This window comes from Hoplias malabaricus, chromosome 1 (assembly GCF_029633855.1).
Source record: "Hoplias malabaricus isolate fHopMal1 chromosome 1, fHopMal1.hap1, whole genome shotgun sequence".
In the NCBI taxonomy this organism is placed as follows: domain Eukaryota; kingdom Metazoa; phylum Chordata; class Actinopteri; order Characiformes; family Erythrinidae; genus Hoplias; species Hoplias malabaricus.
The window spans coordinates 23,819,677-23,843,283 of record NC_089800.1 but is presented as its reverse complement, the minus strand read 5'-3'; the positions used below and the strand labels follow the sequence as shown (position 1 = coordinate 23,843,283).

At 37.2% G+C, this 23,607-nt stretch overlaps 2 protein-coding genes across 2 annotated transcripts in view; one reads left to right on the top strand and one right to left on the bottom strand.

Annotated features, from left to right (window-relative positions):
* The window catches only part of LOC136686209 (Schwann cell myelin protein-like), a 126,601-nt gene that overhangs the window by 95,470 nt on the left and 7,524 nt on the right, over window positions 1–23,607 (top strand). Inside the window, exon 6 of the mRNA XM_066659839.1 lies at window positions 8,809–8,980. The gene's annotated coding sequence lies outside the window, so the exon portion shown is untranslated. The remainder of the gene's footprint in view (window positions 1–8,808; window positions 8,981–23,607) is intronic.
* On the bottom strand, window positions 977–13,297 carry LOC136700525 (myelin-associated glycoprotein-like). The gene is made up of 10 exons (XM_066675937.1): window positions 13,232–13,297; window positions 12,919–12,988; window positions 9,289–9,651; window positions 8,757–9,047; window positions 7,980–8,231; window positions 5,698–5,961; window positions 5,431–5,515; window positions 5,267–5,338; window positions 1,418–1,472; window positions 977–1,051 (listed from the first exon to the last, which is right to left on the bottom strand). Exons 2-10 carry the CDS (start codon window positions 12,965–12,967, stop codon window positions 977–979), a joined length of 1,506 nt encoding a protein of 501 aa, XP_066532034.1. The 5' UTR covers window positions 12,968–12,988; window positions 13,232–13,297.

Genomic DNA, 23,607 nt, shown 5'->3' with positions numbered 1-23,607 from the left:
CAGGGCAAATATGGACAATCTCCCAACAAATAAAAAATGTTTTGGTACTTTGGCAGTTTTCTCAGATGCTGATAATATTTACAATTATTATTATTATTATTATAATCTTTTTTAAAAATGATGAAATAATACTTGTTTATTTAGAAAACACACAATAAATAATTATTTAAGCGTTTTAGTTTATATTTGTTCATCTAATGTAGTGTTATTTGATGTGAAACCTACAAAAACCTTGAAAAACTATAAATCAATAATAGGAATATGTTTTTGCTGATGACTCATATTTTTCTGCCCAGAGACAGCGTGGGTTGACGTTATGTGAGTCAAAACGAAACTGAAAGTAAACGCCGTCTTTCTTGTCCCTTTGCAGCGTCTTTATTTCTGATTTTAGCGAATATCGTTAGAATCTTTTATGACAAGGATATAAGACAAAAATTTTGAAGGAGCGTGGTTTTTCACACTGGATTACTCCCAGAGGCTTCACAGCACCGTGGTGAAAGCGCTATTTTTAGAAACGGTAGGATCTGCGCTTTCTAACGGTATATGGAGCTCACAGACTCATTCAGACATTCAAGACTTACAAAGCTGATTATATAAGGTGTGTTTTTCACCCCGCAAAATGCGGGATTCGGGTCATATCATATCCTTATGAGTCTCCTTGGTCTTTGGAACTCTTTTGAGACTGTCCATTATCACTTCAACTCTCAGTGTAGCAATTCGAAAAAAACTCTTTCTGAAATGTTTAACTGTGATATTATTCCTGGAACAGCGTACAGTATTTTACACTACAGTGTATTCCACCATAATTTACATAACTAGGTTTTCCTAGTTTTCATATCCAACAAGGCATAACAGTGTGTTTAAATGTATTGCTGAAGATTGCTTATAAAAATCATGTTTTTTTTTGCTTGGAAATAGATGAAAATATAGATGCTCTCTATGTCGAAATATCCATTCAAAGCCCCACCTTGGGATCTCATGCATTGGCATAAATTGCATCATCATCAGCAGAAACAAAGTCATATGGGTTTGGAATTTGCTCCTCTTCAAGCTGCAAGGGGAGAAAAATGTTAGATCAAATTTACCATTTCTGTAATTGTTAGTATTAGTAATTTAGTATTTTCAAAATATTTAATTGATAAAGCAGAGTGTAGTGGTATGAAATGTTCCTGACAGTTATATTCAAGTGGGAACACATTCTGAAGGGTTATAACAGAAATGATAAATGTTCCTATCATATCATACTAAAAAGAATTGAGTTTAAAAGTTTATCTGCAAAAGCTACAGTAGTGCTACTTGTTGTTACTTTATGAACATACATGATTTCTATGAAATCCTCTGACTATGTACATTTTATAGACTGCAAGACTATAACATTTTTACTGTGAAAGCAAAGGTTTTGATACAGTGAACCTACCGCCATGTTGCCATATACATGCTCACTTCTGTCGTAGATTGAGACCTTGAATTTTCTGAAAATTAAATAAGGTTTTGTCACATATTTGAACAAATTAAACCTGACCAAAATTGTCTTTAAATGTGCACATTCCAGGATTTTGACACCAGAGTTCTCACTAGCATCTCCGAGCCAAACATAAACAGTTATTCAGCAACGTCCTTCGCTTCAGCCTCGCCCTCTATCCTGCTCAATCACACCTCGCGTGATGACAACCTTAAAAGTTTTATTTTGAGCCTATTTTTAAGGTGGAATCAGAACTCTGAATAAGGAACTATAAACTCAGCCTCACTTTTAATGCAGAGAAAGCAGGCTTGTGCATTAAGGCAGTGGTTATTTAACTTAGAACATGAAAATCTACTCTTCCTGTCCACCTGACGCTACACAGCAGTGAGTGAAGCAGGAATTCCCCTAACAAAGGTACACTGTCCGAAAATTTGTCACTGTGGTGGCACCACATTTCATTCGCCCGGTTTCATCTCCAGGACTTTTTTATTTGACACAGTTCTATCATGAAAATGATAAATGAAAACAAATATTCACCTCTCCTTCTGGAGAAGGAGTCTTACTGAGACGTGGCAACAACCAGGGGACTTTTCCCAGCTGAATGAGCTAACGCCGGCTGGGTTTGTTTACATCTCTCAGCCGCGTGTTACTGGTCGAGGAGGAGGTATCGCGATACTTTACCATGAGCAGTTGAAAGCCACCACACTCACTTTACCTGTTTACATCACATTTGAAGTAGTAGCCATACAGCTGCATGGTCCAAAACCAACTGTTCTGGCTACTATCTATCGTCCTCCCAAGCCTAATAAGGATTTCTTAAATGACTTTTCAGCATTTCTCACTTTCCTCTGTTCACATTTTTCCAATATTATTCTGCTTGGCGATTTCAACATACATATGGACAATGTAAACCACACCACTACTAAGGATTTTACATCTTGCCTGGACAGTTTCGGATTACAACAGCATGTCAACTTCCCAACTCACTCTAAAGGACATACCTTGGACCTGGTCTGCTGTTCTGGTGTAACTCCACACAACTGTACTGCCAACGAACTCCCTGTCTCTGATCATTCTGTTATTTCATTCAAAATCAATATGGCTTTATCTAAAAATAGACCACCACGTACCATTACATATCGTAATACCAAAAATGTTAATCTAACCTCACTTTTATCAGGTATTGACAGTCTTCCTAATCCGAGTAATCCAGCCACTACTGATGATTTGGTTCAACTCTATAACACTGGACTTCACTCTCTACTGGACTCACTCGCTCCTTTAAAATCCCGGACTGTCTTTTTCACCCATTCAGCTCCTTGGTTCACAACTTACCTATGTCAGCTCAAAGCTACTGGACGCCAGCTGGAGCGCCTCTTCAAGAAAACTGGACTCACAATCCACAAGGATCTTTATCATAACCATCTCCTTCTATATAAAGACAACCTTCGCACAGCAAAATCCCAGTACTTCTCCCAACTAATTAGAGCTGGTGATGGTAACACACGGGCCCTGTTTTCTTTGGTCACCTCCACTCTCCGCCCACCAGACTCTTTACCTTCTCATTTCTACTCTGCTGACCATTGCAACTTACTAATGTCATTTTTCAATACCAAAATTGATCTGATCTGAACAATTGCTTCCTGACACTCTCTGTACATTATTTTCTCCAGTTCCAGCCCCTTATATTCACCCATTTACTACATTTCACCTTCCAACTATCTCCAATATCTCTGATCTCATCCATAAATCTAAACCTTCCACTTCTTAACTTGACCCTCTCCCAACACCCCTGGTTAAAGCATGTTTATCTTCACTATTGCCTCAGATAACTGCCATCATTCACTCCTCCCTCACTTCTGGATCTGTCCCTTCGTCTTTAAAGTCTGATGCAGTCACCCCTATTCTTAAGAAACCCGGTCTAGATCCTAACATCTTCAATAACCTTCGTCCCATCTCTAACCTACCTTTTCTTTCAAAAGATTCATTCCCAACTCTCTAATAACCACCTCTATGAGCAGTTTCAATCTGGGTTTCGTCCTCATCACAGTACAGAAACAGCTCTCCTCAAAATAACAAATGACCTTCTGACTGCAGCAGACTCAGGTGTTTTATCTATACTCATTCTTCTTGACCTGAGTGCAGCATTTGACACCATCTCCCATTCTATCCTCCTCCATAGACTATCAGCCATCGGTTTTTCCAACACACCATTGGACTGGTTCACCTCATATCTTTCTGACCGCACTCAGTTTATTCAGTTAAAGACATTCACATCCCAGCCATCTCCTCTCAATTCCGGTGTTCCTCAAGGCTCTGTCCTTGGTCCAATTCTCTTCATAATCTATCTTCTCCCCCTTGGTCAAATCTTCCATAAACACAACATCCAGTTTCATTGCTATGCTGATGACACCCAGCTCTACCTTTCTAGCAAACCCACTTCCTCTCTCCCTCCCACCTCCCTATGCAATTGCTTAGAGGAAGTCAAGTCTTGGTTATCCTCCAATTTTCTCAAACTCAACAGTGATAAAACAAAGGTTCTCCTCATCGGTTCAAAATCCACTCTTGCAAAAGTAAACAGTTTCTCTATCCCCATTGACAATACTTTTGTTTCCCCCTCCCCTCAGGTAAGGAGTCTGGGTGTCGTCCTTGATAGCACATATAAATAACATCACTCGCTCTGCATACTTCCATCTTCGTCCCTGGACATTTTTAAATCACGCCTCAAGACCCACCTGTTCAGGACAGCATACAGTCTTTAGCCTAGTCCTTTGATTCTTGATTTTATGTATCTCTGTAATTAGCCTGTTTAGCTAACTAGTTTTGTTTATACCTGTTGTTTGGCTTTGATTTTATTATGTACGGTGACCTTGAGAGTCTTGAAATGTGCCAAAAATAAAATGTATTATTATTATTATTATTATTAGAAGAGAATGTAATGTACATTTAGGGAACACAGCTGGATTTTTAAACACGGTTGTACCTTTAAAGGTACATTACACTCTTTGTATCCTTGATGTGCCTCTACCGTACCTTTTTTTTCCCAAGCCTTTCCCTGGGTGCCATCCCAACACATCAGCAGGAGGAGGAGTCACTGACCTAGGAGACTGTTTGTTGGAGTGAGTGCAGCTGTGAGTTAAGAGCCCTGTTGGAGCCTTTCAGCAGAACAGTGTTTTTACTGAATTGTCAGTTCAGCAATGATTCTTGTCTTGTCTAACGATTTGTTAGCAGCTGTTTGCTGTTTTTTTTGTGTGTGTTTTTTATTCTCAGCACAGGAGCATGTGAATTATTGTGTTGTCTTGAACATTTGATAGTATGCCATCTTACTCAGAGAAAACTTTGTGGGCAGTGACCTTTTTGTTGGGGAGGGAAAACAAAGGGTGGGGCTATTTTTTTGTCCTGGGGTGAAAACAAGGCCTTGAGGAGAGCAAAACAGAACACATTATGGCTTATTTTTCTAAACCTTTATATTGGAAAGAGACATTTTATGTTTTATAAATGTGTAAAATCTTGGATAGTGCACCTTTTAAGACTACGGTTATTCTGAGTTCAGAGTTTTGCAGATGGATTTATGGGATTTCAAGGCTACGTTAGCCTCAGTAAAAACGAAGGTCTTGGAAAATCAGTTAGATCTGGGGTAGGTGAAATACGGTTAAAACTGAATATTTTTAATGCTTTTGGTTGGTTTTCAAAAACATTTGTTTCATAAAAAGAATATAAACATTAGTGCATAACCATTATAACATTATAGAGGATGTTTTTTGAAACAGGTGTATATCTCAGTAACAGTGACATCTAAAATACCTTTCTGAGTCAGATTTGCCACTCACATCCTTTTCAGTCTTCATACGTATTTCAGTCTGTTCTGTCCCCCTGCTTCAGAGGAAGAACAGTGTTTTCAGAGTTTTCATAAAGATGTTGTATATTTCTCAACATATTTACTTTTTAAAAGAATACTGCATCCTTACCAGCATTTTACTATCCACACAGTGAGGCCAATAATGAGAATCACAAGAAATGCAGAGACAGCAACAGCAATGTACATAAGTGCTTCTGTTAAAAGGAAATATTATCTCAGCATCATCAGACTTGGGAGTTGTCAAATGTAATGCTTGACATACTTCTTCAATCATTTTAAGCATAAAGCATAATAGACAAAGCCAAAAAACATTTACCCCCCCCCCCCCCCCCTTTGTTTTGCTGAAGGCAAACGCTTGTCTGATTTGAAGTCTCACCGCTTCGAGGAACTGTTAGAGTTAGAGTGGAATTCCCCTGGCTGTTACTGGCATAGCAGTGCACAACATCTGAGTGTAACCTTCCCTTTAGAGTCACACTGGTAAGAGAGCCATGTTTCTCACTGCTGGAGCTGTTGAGCAGTTCTGAGGGATCTGAAGCCCACCACTTGATGTCACTGGCTGGGTGAGAGTCCACCATGCACAGACACGTCACTGTGAAGATCTCTGTGGTACAAGAAGAGCCAGGTTTGAACTCAGGGGGATCTGGGGAGAATAATAAAAAATGATTAAATAAAGATATAGATACCTATATCTTAATAATATAATAATAATAATAATATATATATATATATATATATATATATATATATTTGCAACATACAGTTGGTTACTGGATCATTCTCAGCACAGCAGTGTTAGCAACATGAGTCTGATACAATGTCATTAGTTTATCACAGAAAAAAGTGTTGCTGGGATTTTTTATGTCTTAAGTTAGACTTAGATAACTCCCACTGAAGAAACAATCTTTAAGCAGGACATATAACAAGGCAAACATATTGTAACAAAACAAAGAAGTTCCCTTACAACGAGATACTTAAGACCATGGTAAACAGTGTTCATCAGCACACATTTGTAGAGGGGTGATTGCTAGGTTACTAGATGCCTGCTTATCTCTGTTTAAGAAGAAACTAGGGACAAAAAAGCTAGTAGGAAATAAGAGCTCAAAAAATTTGAGAAAAAAATTATAAAATGTCACCAAGCAAAAAAATAGCATAAGAAGAAAAATAATAATGAAAACAACAAAAAGGAAAAAAAATGAGATTACTAACTTCTCCAGTTGGATGTGATTTGGTATTATATTATTTCCCCATCTCTTACTTGTGTTAATTTCCTTCTTATGACCTCATACTCTTTTGTAAAAGCATGTTGTTGTGGCGCTTCTTTGTTTTTTCCCCCCTTACATTTTGCCCAAATGTCCACCGGTTTGGGTGACGTTTTTCAGGTGCCTTTCTGTACATTCATATTAACTTACTTTAACACATATCCATAAATTGTTTTAGTTACTACCCTCTACCTAAAAGTTTTCTGCATTTTGGTCAATTGGAAACATGAACTAATTTCACCACAACACATTTCCACGTTTAGACCCTCTGAGATAAGCTTGGGGCAAGTGATTTTAGAGAGACCATAAACTGGGGGAAACAGCGTGTGTGTGTGTGGATAGGAAATCTAGATATATAACTCTGAAATTGTGTAACTGTTTTAATGCACATTAATAAAACATAACCATTTACCAACTTATACAAACTGGATTCCAAAAAATTTGGTACACTAAACAAATTGTGAATAAGAACTGAATGCAATGATGTGGAGATGGCAAATGTCAATGTTTTATTCGTAATAGAACATAGATGACAGATCAAATGTTTAATCTGAGTAAATGTAACATTTTAAAGGAAAAATATGTTGATTCAAAATTTCAACAAGTGGCTGGAAAAAGGAAATTGAGCATATAACAAACAGCTGGAAGACCAATTAACACTAATTAGGTCAATTGACAACATGATTGGGTATAAAAAGAGCTTCTCAGAGTGTCAGTGTGTCTATGAAGCCAAGATGGTAAGAGGATCACCAATTCCACCATTGTTGCGCAGAAAGATAGTGCAGAAATACCAGAATTTGCCAATACCCACCGCCATTGCCAGCTGAAACTCTACAGTGCAAAGAGGAAGCCATTTTTAAGCAAGCTCCACAAGCTCAGACGTTTGCACTGGGCCAGGGGTCTTTTAAAATGGAGTGTGGCAAAATGGAAGACTGTTCTGTGGTCAGATGAGTCACGATTTGAAGTTCTTTATGGAACAGTGGGATGCCATTTCATCTGGACCAGAGAGGACAAGGATAACCCAAGTTGTTATCAACGCTCCGTTCAGAAGCCTGCATCACTGATGGTATGGGGTTGCATGAGTGCTTGTGGCATGGGCAGCTTGCATGTCTGGAAAGGCACCATTAATGCAGAGAACTATGTTCAGGTTCTAGAACAACATATGCTCCCATCTAGACGTCATCTCTTTCAGGGAAGACCCTGCATTTTTCAACAAGATGATGCCGGACCACATTCTGCAGCAATCACGATATCTTATAATAAGGAATAAACCTGATTCCTGTTTTTAACTGCATTTTTAAAAATACAAATCCATGGCAATGGGTTATAGGAGAAATTATAGGAAGCATTTACAAAATGCATGGAGAATTCAACAGTCTCCCACTGTAGATTTACTCACACAATACATTGAGCTGTATCAGTCTGGACCTGGCTTGTCCCTCTGCGTTAGTGACCGTGCAGTAGAGGGGCTCAGTGTGTCTTTTTACACTCTTCAGTGTATACGTGTGTCCTTCTGACAACAATGCCCCGCTCTTATTAAACCACTGGAAGCTGCGAGCAGCAGGGTTGCAGTCACTGGAGCACTTCAGATTGACCGAATCTCCCTCCTTCACAAATGAATTGAAGACCACCTCAACACTGTCTGGAGGATCTACAGTAAATACATTGATACTATCAGCCACATTGTTTTCAGGGCATACGCTTTCAGTCATTTCCTCCAATGGTTCTTCTTTATGTCATGGAAAAAAAGGACTGTTACATAGACACCTCGTAGCCTGGATGCATCAGAGCTGAAATTAAGATAAACATGGCCATCTCTATGTGTGGGACACACTCTAGGGAGCATAAACTAGCAATTTAATTCTTTATCTCATGTGATTTGATGTTGAAAGAAACAAATCACATGAGATTGTTTTTTGTGTTTTTTTGTCAGTGAAATTACTTATTGTTCTTTTTAATGCAACCATAAATATGTGTTTTTAACTGGACATCGACGATATTTATATAATGAGAAATATTATGTATATATGTATATCTATATTTGACCTACCATTTTGCTGTGTTCACTTTCAGTCAGACGTGTCTCGTACTAAAACTATTTATTCAAAATATGACAATTTAAATGATACAGTATAAATTAGGTCAGTATTTAATTGGTGCATTTAAATTGACTTACAGGTGACACTGAGAGGTGTGGAGCTCATAAATTTCCTCTCTCCTGAAAACAGAGCTGTGCAGATGAGCACTGTATTGTGGTCCAGTTTGGAGGGGATAAAGCTCAAAGATGATGTTATCTTCCACTGAGCATTGGTTTGCTCCTGGGATTGGCTGCTGACATTCCCCTGGTGGCTCCAGGTGAGATGAGGAGGGTCAGAAGTACAAGAGTGCCACACAGAACAGGTAGTGGTCACCTTCTTCCCTGCTTTCATTTCCTTCTCCACAGAAAATATAAAATGTTCTGGAGAATCTGCAGTTAAATTAAAAAATATTAATGACACAGACACCATGTGAGGTTGTCCTGCTGTACTGAACATAATCAAATTTATTTAGAGGTCTCAACACATTTAAATTTAATTTATCTCTGTTAATAAATGAATAAAAATATAATGCCTTTTATTAATGATATTTAGTTTTTGGAGGTAAAATGACTTATTCTCCTTTATAGCATAAAATGTTGTTTTCAGTGCTTGAACCTCAAAAGCACTTACCTTCGACAATAACAGAGACTTTATCATTTATGAAGGAGTACTTCTCAAAATCTTTGATCTCAATCCGGAAAAAAAATGGGCCACGGTCACTGGACTGTAAATGTCTGATGTTGAGTGAACAGTGTTTTTGTCTTAAGTCACCCAGAAGTTTGGTACGATGCTGAAATTCAGCGCTGATTTTGGAAGTGTCTGAATGGTAGGCTATGGCATTTGATTCAGTGAACCAGATTCCTGTGTAATCTGAGAATTTCCTGTCTGAGCCTGGGAAGTTGAAATTGCAGGGAATGTCCACACACGAGCCCTTCAGCCCAGTTACTGAGGAAGGGATAAATGTAGTCCATGAGTCACCCTCAGTGGAACACACTGAAATGACAAAGAATGAAAAAAGAGGTTTTGTGTCTGTTTGACTGTGGCAAAGCCATAAATAATCACATGCTTTTAGAAACTGTCTGAAAAATGTTGACTCAGGAATTGTTCACAAAGTAAGAACATTTAAAAATTAAAATAATAAAGCCAAATATACTCATTAAACATTCATTATCTGTAATCGCTTATCCAGTTCAGAGTCGCGGTGGGTCCAGAGCCTACCTGGAATCAATGGGCGCAAGGCGGGAATACACCCTGGAGCGGGTGCCAGTCCTTCACAGGGCAACACACACACATTCACACCTACGGACACTTTAGAGTCACCAATCCACCTACCAATGTGTGTTTTTGGACTGTGGGAGGAAACCAGAGCACCCGGAGGAAACCCACGCGGACACGGGGAGAACACACCACACTCCTCACAGACAGTCACCCAGAGCGGGAATCGAACCCACAACCTCCAGGTCCCTGGAGCTGTGTGACTGCGACACTTCCTGCTGCACCACCCTGCCGCCCGCCTCATTAAACATTTGCCGTTCAAAATTTTATTTTCAATTCTAATGTGCTTATAAGTCACAATGTTGCTTAGAGTCACAAGACCACATCCCTTTACAAACATATTGCTGTGGTTCAGGACAGATTACACAGGGTGGGAGTGGAGGTATTTTTGTGTTCACATAAATTTGAGTGCAGTCTGCATAACAATGGAAATTACGACCATGGCTGTGGATGATCTAACCTTGTGGCCTTTTTGTGTTTACCAAGAACAACAAAGTGAAATATATTGGTGAAGTAGGAAATGAAAGTGAAGTGTCAGTTGTGCCAATAGCTGAGAGACCGGAGATGAGTATGCTGTGATTAACAGTGTCAAATGCCACACTCTATCTAAAAGAATCTAAAAGAAGAAGAATGCTGAGGGCACCAGAATCAGTAGCAAGTAGGAGATCATTTAAATCCCACAGAAGGGCTGTCTCATGAATATACTTTGTGCAAAACTCAGACTGAAAAAGTTCAAAAAGGTTGTCTATCAGGAATGGCAACCACTCTTTCTAAAAGTTTACCTAAAAAGGGAAAGGTTAGAAATAGACCAGATATTATCAAGGTTTGCTGTGTTTATGCCAGGCTTTTTCAGAATGGCTGTGATGGCAGATGTTTTAAGGCCTATGGGGACATGACCTGAGACAAACAATATTAAAGAGAGACAGAATGTAATCAGGACAAGTTACATTTATGAAATTAATGAACGACTGCAGAAAAATGAAATAACATTTCTGCATGCAACAAATTTTTTTAAACTTTAAAAAAAAAAAGACGTTGCATTGAAGGTTAAGTAAAATACTCAATGTCTATTTGAGTCCTTGTAGTAATGGGGGGAAAAAACGCTGAACTTAAATTATCCACTGGCAGCAAACAAAAATGCTGTCCTCTCTCTGCGTGCCGTCATCATTTTAATGGCGCCGTGCAGTCAGCGGTCAAAAAGTTCAAGAAACCGCACGTTGGAAGTTGTGACGTTTATTAAGAGCGACAAAATATTTTAAATAATAAAATATTTTAGATGTTACAAGATCGCCATAATCTTCATAGAATTACATTTTGAAAATGAACGAACTAAAATAAAATACATTTTAATTAAATACTCAGTAATTATTTTCAAAAGCTGAGCTGCATCAGAGGGATCAAAGAGCTGCATGCGGCTCTGGAGCTGCGGGTTGCTGACCCCTGGTTTATACATAGCACAAAGGCAAAAAAAAAAACAAAACAAAAAAAAAACCCTGTTATATGCAGTGTTATTTCATATAAAATTTCAAAAAGATTTTGTGGCTCCCAGTGTTTTCTTTAATGTGTGAAACGAGTCCAAATGGCTCTTTGAGTGGTAAAGGTTGCTGGCCCCTGCCTATAAGCAAGGTGAGTGTTATGCCTATTACAACAACAGATGTTTAGTTTTGCTTTTCTGATACAATCAACTCTGCCAGGTTTGTGGCTGTGGGGAAAGTTGGTAGGCAGAAACTAATTAGTTAGCTAGTGCTCCCTGATCAGACAGCCAGACTGGCACATTCACACATGCACGGTAATCCGGAAATGAGTATGTGAACATGAACACCCAAAACATTTGTCCTGGACCTTACAGTAACTATATCCTGCTACCCCCCAGAGACTCCAGGTAAAGTTGGTGTCAGAATGTGAGAATAGAGCCGCTGGCGATTCTCCTGCGTGCGCTGCACAGGTACGGCTCCACGCACATTTTGCACTATAAGAGCATCTGACACAGGCAAAAATTTGCATGAATATATTCGAGTTATGTCAATTGCTATTAGATTTACTTTGATCCAACACAATTTTTGGATCATGGTAAATCTATCAATCTATTAATATCATCAAGGAACAAAAAAAGAACTTCAGTCCTAAAAAAAACAAAACCAAACCACAAATACATCATGGGCAATCAGTGCTGGTTACTGATGCAGTTTTCAAAGCTTATGGTTACTCCTAAAGACAGTGTTTTGTGATGTCACTGGCTATACTTGCATGGTGGTTTGGGCTTGTAGTGGAATATGAATCAGGAACCAGGGACCAGAAAGCAAGTAGACCTTAGTAGAGCAGAACAGGTGCCACGCAATGGAAAACCACCAACTGTATTGCTTTAACTGTCAGCTACATTGAGCAGTATCTATTTCACATCTATAATAAACGCAGTACAGGCACCAGGACACAACTGCTGCACTTAAGGTGGAAAGAACAATTCAGGATGCCAGAGCATGGAACAGTTGAGATTGTGTGTGGGTTTTTCTCAATAGTCAGAAGTAAAGTTCCAAATGGAATGTTCTGAACAGGGCTACTTATATAGGGTAAGAATGGTGCTGTGTTGTGTGATCCTTCTGGTTTTTTTTGACAATAGCATGACACACATTTCATTAAGACCCAAAGGAACTGTGTTAATGTGAAAAAAAAGAGATATAATATATGATTTTTATGGTGGAAAAGAATTATCCAATAAAGGGCTAACTAGCCACATTCACAGACAATCTGTTTAAAAAGAAAAGTATTTGAGCTTGAAACAAATGTCTCTTCATTTCTACAGTCAGTTGTGTTACACAGCTAAGACACAACAATAAAATTAATACTAGTACTAATACCGAAACTTAATTAAGTAAAGTCATATGTGGATATGCTAAGTTCATCCTGGTCTTGTGACCAGGGGTCAAACAATAATCAAAATTTTACATACAATGCCTCCGCAGACACATGAATATTTCTTCAACTTACCTTTAAGAAAAAGGCAGTAGAGGCACAAACACCATGAGTACCATGACATCTTCTTGTCTTAATTATGGACCTGGGTCCAAAGAATATTGTTTATTATTGTGTTTGAGGAGAACAGCAGATAAACATGTAATGTCTTTTAAACAACTTCCAATTCACTCTAAATAAATGAGCTAGTTTAGTAATTCTGTGACACAAACACAAAGACAAAGAAGTATTATTTTTATATGATCTATTATCTATTCAGAAATGTGGCATTATTATTGTATTACTATTAATAGGTTTACTGGTATTATTAATAATATTAGTTACTCACTTCTATTCCCTTGTTCCTGATGGTTAACTTTGTCTTTTAGAGTTACTGCCCTTGACTCTCGTTCCCTTTTTAGAGCCAGTGTGATGTCTTTATTTTAGTGATCACCACTTCCCCCTTTTTTTTTTTTGTTTTAGTTTCTCCTTTCGGGAGTGGACCTACAAGCCACATTTCCAGAAAGGTTGGGATATTTTGTGAAATGAAATAAAAACAAGACCCTGCTAGCTTTTCTATTATCTTGAAAATTCCTGTCAAAATATTTTTAAGCATTATACTATGAACAGATTAATATAAAACACATAAAATGGGAATTAACCTAAAGGCTCAGATTTTGCAAGATAAAATAGAAAGTTGCTCATCACTTTATGCCAAATTTCACAAGAGAACTGTCAAATATTTCAAAGACAACACTTTCAGTGCATAACTGCAAACAATTTAGGTCTTTGCCATCTACTACTTTCTTTCGTTTATTAATGTTTACTGCACATTGTTGTCTTTATCTTTCAAGCAATAAATAATTAATTCCATTATTTTTAAAGCCATTTTTACTTTCCAACTTATTTAGCATGTGCCTAAGATTTTTCCACAGTAGGGTATATATGTGCTTCTATTGAGAAATGTTCATCTAAACAAAGACCAAAAAGTGGTTTGTAGGACTTGACAGAGGTTTATTTATTAAATTAATTGATTTTATAGTATTACTTCATCATCATGATGTTACATTTTAAAATTATTCACTTCACATCTCAGTGGTTTTATTGTTAGTTCCTGATGAATGTGTACTGTGACTGTCTATGAGGAGCTTGCTGTGTTCTCCTTGTGTCTGCATGGAGACTGGGTGCTCCAGTTTCCTCTCAGAGTCCAAAAACAGTGAATTGGCGACTCAAATGTGTCTGTGGGTGTGAATGAATGTGTGCGTGTGTGTTGGCCTTTGTAGGACTGGTGCCCCCTCCAGGGTGTGTTCTTGTCTTGCGCCCAGTGATTCTGGATAGGCACTGGATCCACCACGACCTGAAGGAAGCACTAGTAAAAATAAATTTCATCACAATTCACAGTGTGTAGAGGTATAAATTTGCCTATTTCCTGCAGAGATCTTTGAGACCACAGAGGAAGGAACTGACTTTATTGATGAAAAAGCTTCTATGCAGTATGAAGAGAATGCCCTCTCATTAAGATTAAAATAAACTCCCTGAGAAGTAAACCTTGCTGTGTTCAATACAAAGTAATGAATAACAAACAACCTGCAGTTAGACTGCTATTAAGACCCACATGGCTAAACCGAGTGCATTACAAAGTTTGATACATAAAATAACACTATGGCAGAATAAGGACCTTAAAGAGTATGTGTTATTAGAGATGAAGGAAACAGCATAAGTTACTGGCATCCCTTAGAGCAGTGCTGCAGCTCTTCTATGAGGAGGCCCATTCTAGAGCGGAGCCCTATTTTGTTTGGCCTGAGATCCTGCCCTCTGTCCAATCACAGTGCAGTACACCACCCCAGGTTACCAGATGAAACACAAAGTGTGCTACAGCCATGCAAGTGAACAAGAGAACAGAGATAACATCAGATTTTAACAGGCATAAAAGCATTGGCATCCTTTTAAAAAGCTCCATGACTTGAGGCAAAGTAAAACAAGAAGAAATACTAGTGATATGTTTGAAAGATGTAGGCAATTACATTTTCTGTTAAAATGTCTTTTAAAGTTAAGATGTATTCATGGATAAAAATTGTAAACTGTTGAGTGGTTTGTTTTAGATTACTTTAGAGTAATGACCAGTGCAGTGACGAAAGACAGTTTAGGGATGCAAACTCCATTGTTTGTGTGTTTTAAGTTAATAAAATGCATATTCAGAGCAAACAAGGGATGTAAACTCCATGGATTGAGGGTGTTACATGGATGAAGTAAGTAACATGGGCAGATTAAGGGATGTAAGTGTTATTGTTTGTTTGTTTTAAACCAATAAAATTAACGATTGCTCCAGTATTAGAGTCATAAACTGACCCATGTACAGTGGAACTTGATGTTGGAATATGAAAATGTGAATGATTAATAATCATCTGCCTCTTAAGATTCACATTTAAGGGAAAAGGGAAGAACCGATAAGGAAGTTGAATCATTGGTGAAACTTTAAATCAAACTGGCAGCTCATTCAACTTTTGCCCTTTGTCAGTGTAGGTATATGTTTCAGTGACGTGATGTACACTGTGTAAATAGGCTGTTTATGGCACATTAGCTGTAACAGTCCAAAGTTCTAAACTTGTCTTTGTGTACGTTCTGTTTTCCTCAACCTGGCAACCCATGGGCTTTATGTCTGTGGAGGGGGCAGAAACAACACATGCTCTTAATTCCTTTCAGGCTGGCTGATCAGAGTACTCAGAGTGCATTGACACAATCTTGAAAATTTCATTTTACATTTTAAAATTTTACTTTTATCTGATTAAATGTATTCTTGATTTTTCTAACTTTGCCAACAAAATATTTGAAAGCAAACAACAGCAAAACAGATGCTTGTCTCCTACTCTTCCCAGAAACCTAAGTAAGTAAGTGTTGCACAGAACAGTGTGCTGAGCTGGTCTGGACAAGTGTCTTCCCTTGTCAGACAAAAAAATAGGTGCTGCACAGACCTGTACACTCTCCAGCAAAAATAGAATACACACGTAACAAGTAATCACACAGAATGTAAACTACAAGTGGAGTCATAAAGGTAGGCAACAGAAAATGTTGGAGGAGTCAGTAAAGGCCTCTTCAGAGAGAGGCTTCCAGAGACATTTTTAGAACACTAACTCTTCTGCAAATCTGTCACATAGTCATTCATTTTGAAGGCTCAGACCATGGAAACTACATCAGAGGTTTCTAGTTCAGCGTGTAGTGAATTGCTGTATGCTGCTATAATCTAGTCATGTAAAATTCAATTAATTCACTGTAAAATTCCAACTGTTTTCATGAATTTACTAGTAATTGCTAGCTTTGTACCCCATTTAAGTAAAGTTAGTTTACTGTATGCAGAAATGCAGGAATTGAATTAGGGGTCATGCTTTATGATTTTCCACTAACCATGCATGAACAGAGAAGTCTATTTCTAAAAACTTTCGTGCCCATATACAGTTGAGGCACACCACGAACAGACACACATCCACACCCACACACACAGACACACATCCACACCCACACACACAGACACATACACGCACATACACTGTAAAAAGTGGGACTGGGGTCAATTAATATTTAGTTAAAAACTAATAGTAACTTGCACTTAATAAAAAGACTTTATGTAGTTTGAAATCAAATTGAGCTAAATTCAACAAATTTGAACAGTTAGCAATTCATTAATAAATAAATATTAGTATTAATTGTCACCGCGACCCTGAAATGGAGAAGCAGAAAAGAAAATGATGATGATGATAGTATTAATTGCAATTTACACAATTTTGGCTGAATAAAATTAGCTGGGATATGATGAATAGAATTTATTCATATTTTATCAGTAACACCAAAGATCCAGAAAATGTAATAGATTTTACTCATTGGGAGGTCTTTAATTTTAATCACACACTTCCACCCAACGCATTTTGAAACTCGTGAACACCAGCATTCTTGGGTTCTCAACGTCCTCGGACTTCCCAAAGTGAACAGCTCTTAAATTATTAATAGGGAAAGAACAATTTTTATCTAAAATTGTGTATTTTGTTTGAGGCGCTCTTAAATGTGGGGACACGCAGTTCTAAACTCCGCATTTTTTAAGGTGGATCGGTGTGTTTGAGGGGGAAAACGACAGTTGTTTGTATGTGGATGAATTTTAACTTGTCTGTAAGTTTTTAATTCACTGACTGAATTACCAGAGACACTCATATGTAAATCGAGATGTTTAGTTTGTAGCACTGTCGCTAATGCATTTAGCCGTCTCCGGAGTTTGGAGGCATTACCACATTAAGTGATCCGAAACAGCAAAACCATGGAGCAGGAATAAAGTAACCTTCATTTCTGTTCGTTGTTTTCAATGTTTAGAGTTCTTTTCACTGTCTAAAAAACACCAGATGCCTCTGCTATGTGCAGGGAGAGAGAGGCCTAGGTAACGGACTGAGGCGGTTTATTTACAAACACTGGTGCTTCGTAAACACAAGACCAGTTTCAAGCACAGCCTGGAGAGTTAGCAGATGGTGAGGAACAACGCTTGATTAAAAAACAAAGTGTTTTTGTGATTACAGTCCTGAATTACAGTTTTAAGAAGATGATGTTGTGCTTTCTGTAGTTTGCATGTTGTTTCATGTGTCTGTTGACGGTATAATGAAGCCATGACACGACGCTCAGTCTCCTTAAGAGTACACTATAAAAAATTTCCCCGTAATATTACAGTAAAATACTGGCAGCAGGGTTTCCAGCTGTTTACTGTAATTTTTACAGCTTCTGTACTGTATTTTAAATTACACTTTTTTACTGTTGTATTAAAAGACATTAAAATACTGTGAATTTCAGTAAATACAGTAAAATACTGGCAGCAGAGTTTCCAGCTCTTTACTGTAATATTTACAGCTTCTGTACTGTATTCTGAATTACAGTTTATTACCGTGGCATTAAAGTACATTATAATACCGTGAACCTGAACAAATACAGTAAAATACTGGCAGCAGTGTTTCCAGCTCTTTACTGTAATTTTTACAGTTTCTATACTATACTCTGAATTACAGATTACCATTGTATTGAAAACAAACTATTAAAATACCATGAAATTCATTATCATTTTAGTGTCTGTATACTGTATTTTGACTGACAGTTTCTTGCCATTGTAATAAAATACAATTTACATTTTTTCCCCATGACAGCTGCCCACTGTAAGTAATCTGTGAAATTACTTCACTGACATACAAATCAGATTTCTAAAAAATAGACTAAACTGAATAAAAACAAGTTCAGCATTAAAAATGTTCAAGTATATTATTTATTAAATAAAATGACAACATAATCACAACCTCAGAACAAATACACTCTGTGAATTGTCTGAACATTGTGCCCCTCTCATTTTCAAGCTCAAATAAAATTATATAGTATGATTAAAGGAGGACTAGATTTTTCTGGGAGAGGCCAGTAAAATTAAACCAAAAAGTCTTTTAAACAGCCAAAACTGGTACAATTTCCACTATCTGCCCACACTACCAGTGGGTGCATTAGCGTGAGTGTGTGGAAAATTGCTTGCCTAAATTAAGTCCCACTGAAAGTCCATGAGATTCTTTAGGAGTGTGGAGAGACGAGGGTTGGCTGTGAGAGATTTCTTGTTCATGATTCTTCCGGTCTTCTTTGAAACCACCTTGCCCTGGCTAGTCTTTGAACCTCTCTCTGGGTTTATCCCAACGAAGTGCCTGGAGACACAAAAGTATAAAAATAGAAATTGGTTGTGACTTTCAGAGTGATTTAGAAAATTAAGCATGCACAAGAACAAACAGACAAATGTAAGACACAAAATGTCTTACCTCTGGATGAACTGAAAAGTACAAGAGGCCTCCTACTGGGCTTGAAACCTTTCGGGCCATGTCTTTGAAATGTGTAATAGGGCAGTGTTTGGGCTACTGCTGTCTGTTTCTGGGGACAGTGATGTGGAGTGTGAGCTTGACTGTTCATATCCATGGGAAAGAAAATAATCTGAATGCAGTTATGGATTAGATCTGTTGGATGCTGTTGGGCTGGAGAGTGGTGAATGACTTGATTTTACTTCCATATTCAAAGTGAGGGTCTCTGTCTCTGAAAGGCAACAGAATGAATAAAGGTAGTCCCATGTTAAATTTACATTTAATTAAAATGTTCTTTTCTACAAATATTTGTCATATTAGATATGCATTAAACAAATAAACATTGTTCATAAATGAAGTGGTTGTCAATCCTGGTCCTGAAGTAGTTTTATAGGTTTTAATAGTTAAAGTATTTTTCCTTGCTTTTACACACCCATTTAAACTCAAACAGCTTGTTAATGTGGTAATTAGTTAAATAATTTGTGGTTCAAGCAGGGGAATCTCTAAAATGTGCAAGCCAGTGCTTGCTCTTTGCATGCTGAAATGGTTATTTGCATTGATGGAGAATGTGTTGTATGTGGTTCTCTGTAGGGCCCTTTTGAAAATGGTTCTATATAGCGCCAAAAATGGTTCTTCTATTGTTATAAGTTTGACATAGAAACAATAGACGATAACTATTTGGTGCTATATAGAGCCATTTTCAAAAGGTTCTATATGGAACCACATACAACACATTCCCCATCAATATGAAGAACCATTTTGTAATGAAAGAACAATTTAAGCATGAAATGTTTCTATGTAAAACACATGGTTCTACAGAGCCATTCCCCTTATTAAAGAACAATTGAGGAACCATCTTTTAAAGTGTAGTCTAGAACAGCACTGAAAACCACTGATCCACCCTTATGATATACTTAAGGTCTACATTACCCAATTTGAAGGCCTCCAGTGTTTTCCTGAGTTGAATTACTGGCAAGTATTACTTCACAAATATCTTCTTCTTGTACATATCGTACGTCGTCTTTATTTTCTACTCCACAATGCTGAGGTATAGAGATCAGCGGTACACAAGTCTCTTCAGAAACATTGGGCAAAGTCTTGAGAATGATGGCCTTTATGTCTTCAATCAAGAGTGGCATCTCTGTACAAGGACAGAAAGAAATGATGAAGAATTAGTAATGGCATGCCCATACCATATACTCAGGCAAGAGGTAGTAATCTAGCAGATTCTTTCGGTTAACACATTTTCTCTAGTAGTTTAAGACTATAAGCATCCATGTCAGGAAGCCTGACGCTCCTCTGTAATAAACCGTAGTTCTAAACCCTCATGAATGAGAATTACTTTAATTTTTCCCACTACAAGGCCTTCTTGTTCACTAATCAAGATGTACATGTTCTTTTTGATGTCTCATGTATTTTGTGCCCTTCACTGTAACTTCATGAGCTATCCCAGTGTTGAGAGACTCAAAGTTGCTGCAAAGTGAGGAAACCCTTTTGGTTATGGTAAAATAAATGGTAAACGGGTTTTCAAAATAATGATGCATACTAGAGCAATCCTAAAACAGCTTTGAGAAAATACTGTATTGTACTGTAATTTTAAAATCTGTCAACTCATAGTTACAAAATCAGGAGTAGCATTAGCTTGCAAACTAGCCATCTAGTCAACGTGCACTATCAAGCTGCTAACATTAGCCAGGTTAAAACTATATGTAATATCTTTACTAATATTTGGGATTTTTATATTTATGAATGATAATTTTACCAGGCAGGAAAACTAAAATTCTCTCGTTATGGTAACAGTTACCTTTTTAATGATGAACCACAGACAAATAAATACAGAGAAGCAGCTTTAAATGACAGTTGAGCAATTATTGAAAAAAATATATATTGTACTAAGTTAACATGTAACACGTGTTGATTTAGGTTACTAAACAAATATTAACATTAGCAATCCAGCCAACTCTCACATTCAAAGCTTAATGCTGTAGTACTGGTTTTCTGAGTGAGACATCTAATCTTTTATTCAATCTGAAAGTCCACACACAACAAAACAAAAAATTATTTGACTGAGGCAGCTTACCTTGTTAATGATACACCAGGGAAGAGTAATCCTCAGGGTTTTTTACAACGGCAGCATCTGAGTGTGGGCGGAGCTGAAGGCGGATTTGAGAAAATACTGTTCTGTAAAGTAAAATGATTTACTTGTTCTGAACATACGGTAATACTGTAAATAACGATTTCCTATTTACAGTATTACCGTATTTTACAAATAACAGCATCTTACTGTTGTAATTTGGCTGTTTTTTTACAGGATTTTTTTACAGTCTATACTTTCAAACGGTCATTGCAGCAGTAGCTCACTCTCACTTACTACATAGAGCTGCGTTTGAACTCAGAGTTCAGCAAATTAGAGGAACACTGTGCACCACCAAGTCAGAGGCAACGACTCGTCTGTTTACTAAACATTTAACATTTTACATATTATGTTTGTATTCCTTACTCAATATATCCGAATGCCTGTTTTCATAATATTGTGCAGGAACACCTAGCTACATTTGTTTTTATTTTTAATCTCTTTGGTTTTCTGCTAAGTTTAAAAAAAAATCTATTTCCCAATCGCATTTTCTCTTTTCACGCCATATACCCGATTGTTTCTGTTAAAGTAGACCATTCAGATCACTCTGAATTTTTACTGCTGATGTTATTTCTGTGTCAGAAACGGTGTTATATTCACTGTTTAATTACATTAATTTGTGTTTCGGACATTTTGTAGTGTTCAAAAACAGGCTGTAGCTGATATGGTTCCCAGTTTACTTTTTTTGCTGTGAATCTGAAACGTAAAACCAAATTCGAGCGTGACTTGAGGGCACTACTATAAACAATATAATTAGTATTTATTAAAAGCAAGAAATTCCAATTCCAATCATTTCTATAAAGTTGTATGACCTGTGTCCAGGTTTTTAGAGGTGAAGGACAGGGAGCTGTGAGAAGCTTTATTCTCCAATTACAGGTTGGAGGAGCCTCACCGATTTTTGCCTCAGTTACTGAACAGTGAGCCAGGGTTTGCAGCTGCCAATTTTAGCCAGATTAGCTCACTTTTAAACATTAGATATTCATTCATTCATTCATTATCTGTAACTGCTTATCCAATTCAGGGTCGTGGTGGGTCCAGAGCCTACCTGGAATCATCGGGCGCAAGGCGGGAATACACCCTGGAGGGGGCGCCAGTCCTTCACAGGGCAACACAGACACACACACACACACACCTACAGACACTTTTGAGTCACCAATCCACCTACCAGCATGTGTTTTTGGACTGTGGGAGGAAACCGGAGCACCCGGAGGAAACCCACGCGGACACGGGGAGAACACACCAATTCCTCACAGACAGTCACCCGGAGCGGGAATAGAAACCACTCACTGTCTACAGTCTGGTTTAAATTATTTGACTACAGCAAGGTTATGTGTGTTTATATTTTATGTACACAATGTATTTCAAATACAAGATATCAAATTTTGTTAACAATTATACCCAGTTAATCTAATTGGGACTCAGGATGCACCTGCAAATAGATGAATAGAAAAGACCAACACCAAAACATTACACTTTCCTATGAAGTTAAAACTAATTTTCATCTATTTGCAGGTGCATCCTGAATTCTAATTAAATTGATCTGGTAATAAATGAGTGCAGTCTCAAAACATTGTTGCGATTTAAGTGCACCAACAAGTTTTGACCTTGCATCACATCCCCAAAATATATTCTGCCTGTGATACTTGTTGTAGTTGTATCAATTTTCAATTTTTGTATGAATAAATTTAGCAAGAGTTGAATAAATGTTTACCTGGTATTATTTTTATGCATATTGATCTGCTGAATCAAACATGGCACAAAAGGACATATTAAGTAGATTTAAAATAAAAAAAAATTATGGCAACAAAGTGCCACGTGATATTATTGAATAGATGTAAAGTTACTATAATCAGTAAATAGAAACAAGCTTTCTCCAGAAACCTATTACATGCTACTCAATTTTTGCAAGATATTTAGTAAATGTAAATCAATACTTGCAAGATATTTAGTAAATATTAATTAAGTTTACGCAGATAAATAGTCCTTTCCTACTCAATATTTTTGAGCTATATTAATTCAAATTTAGGCATGTTATTACTAAATCCAACACATTTTAACTGTGCATTTTATTAACATTAACATAATTTTCTTGCTTAAACTTAGTTTATTCAATGAATGTTACTTAAAAGTCGGAAAAATTAGAATCTACTCAATAATATTACATGTCACTTTGTTGCCATAATTTTTTTAAGTAACTAATGGGTCACACTGAGGGCTGGATCTTCACATTCTTTGACCTGATGAGGTCATGCGTGAGCTCATAACGGAAGAACAGACACCGGTCTCCTTCACACAGACAGCACCGAGAAAGTTCTTCATGTTCTATATGTATTTACAGGTATAAAACCAAGATTTCAGGGAAGGCAAGAATATAATCATGTAATGAATATGAAATATAAAATGCAGTTTGACTGTTTTGACTGTTACACTTGTATTGCTCTAATTGCTGATGACTTTATCCAGACAAAGGCATCTAAAACATAGTGTAATGAAAATTACTTTTAGTCATTTATTAAAAGTAAATTTTGTTTACGTAGATAAAGCCATTTTAGTTGTTATCTCATTCATCTTAAAGTTATTTTAACTCAAGGACATGGTTAAAATATTTCTTGTAGTTTCTAATTCTAAATACAGCTTCGTATTGAGAATTATACATATACGTCTAGAGAGATATACGTATAGAGAAATTGGCTACTGTCTCAGTTGAGTCAAATGGGTTGAAAGCAGCCATAGATTACT

What these genes read in the sequence shown, in the direction of transcription:
- LOC136700525 (XM_066675937.1), bottom strand. Translation starts at nt 12,967, where the DNA reads ATGTCATGGTACTCATGGTGTTTGTGCCTCTACTGCCTTTTTCTTAAA. An exon ending in GTGTGGATAGTAAAATGCTG is followed by an intron (nt 5,339 to 5,430) that starts GTAAGGATGCAG and finishes CTTCCTCTGAAG; the next exon opens with CAGGGGGACAGAACAGACTG. An exon ending in ATGTATATGGCAACATGGCG is followed by an intron (nt 1,052 to 1,417) that starts GTAGGTTCACTG and finishes CTCCCCTTGCAG; the next exon opens with CTTGAAGAGGAGCAAATTCC.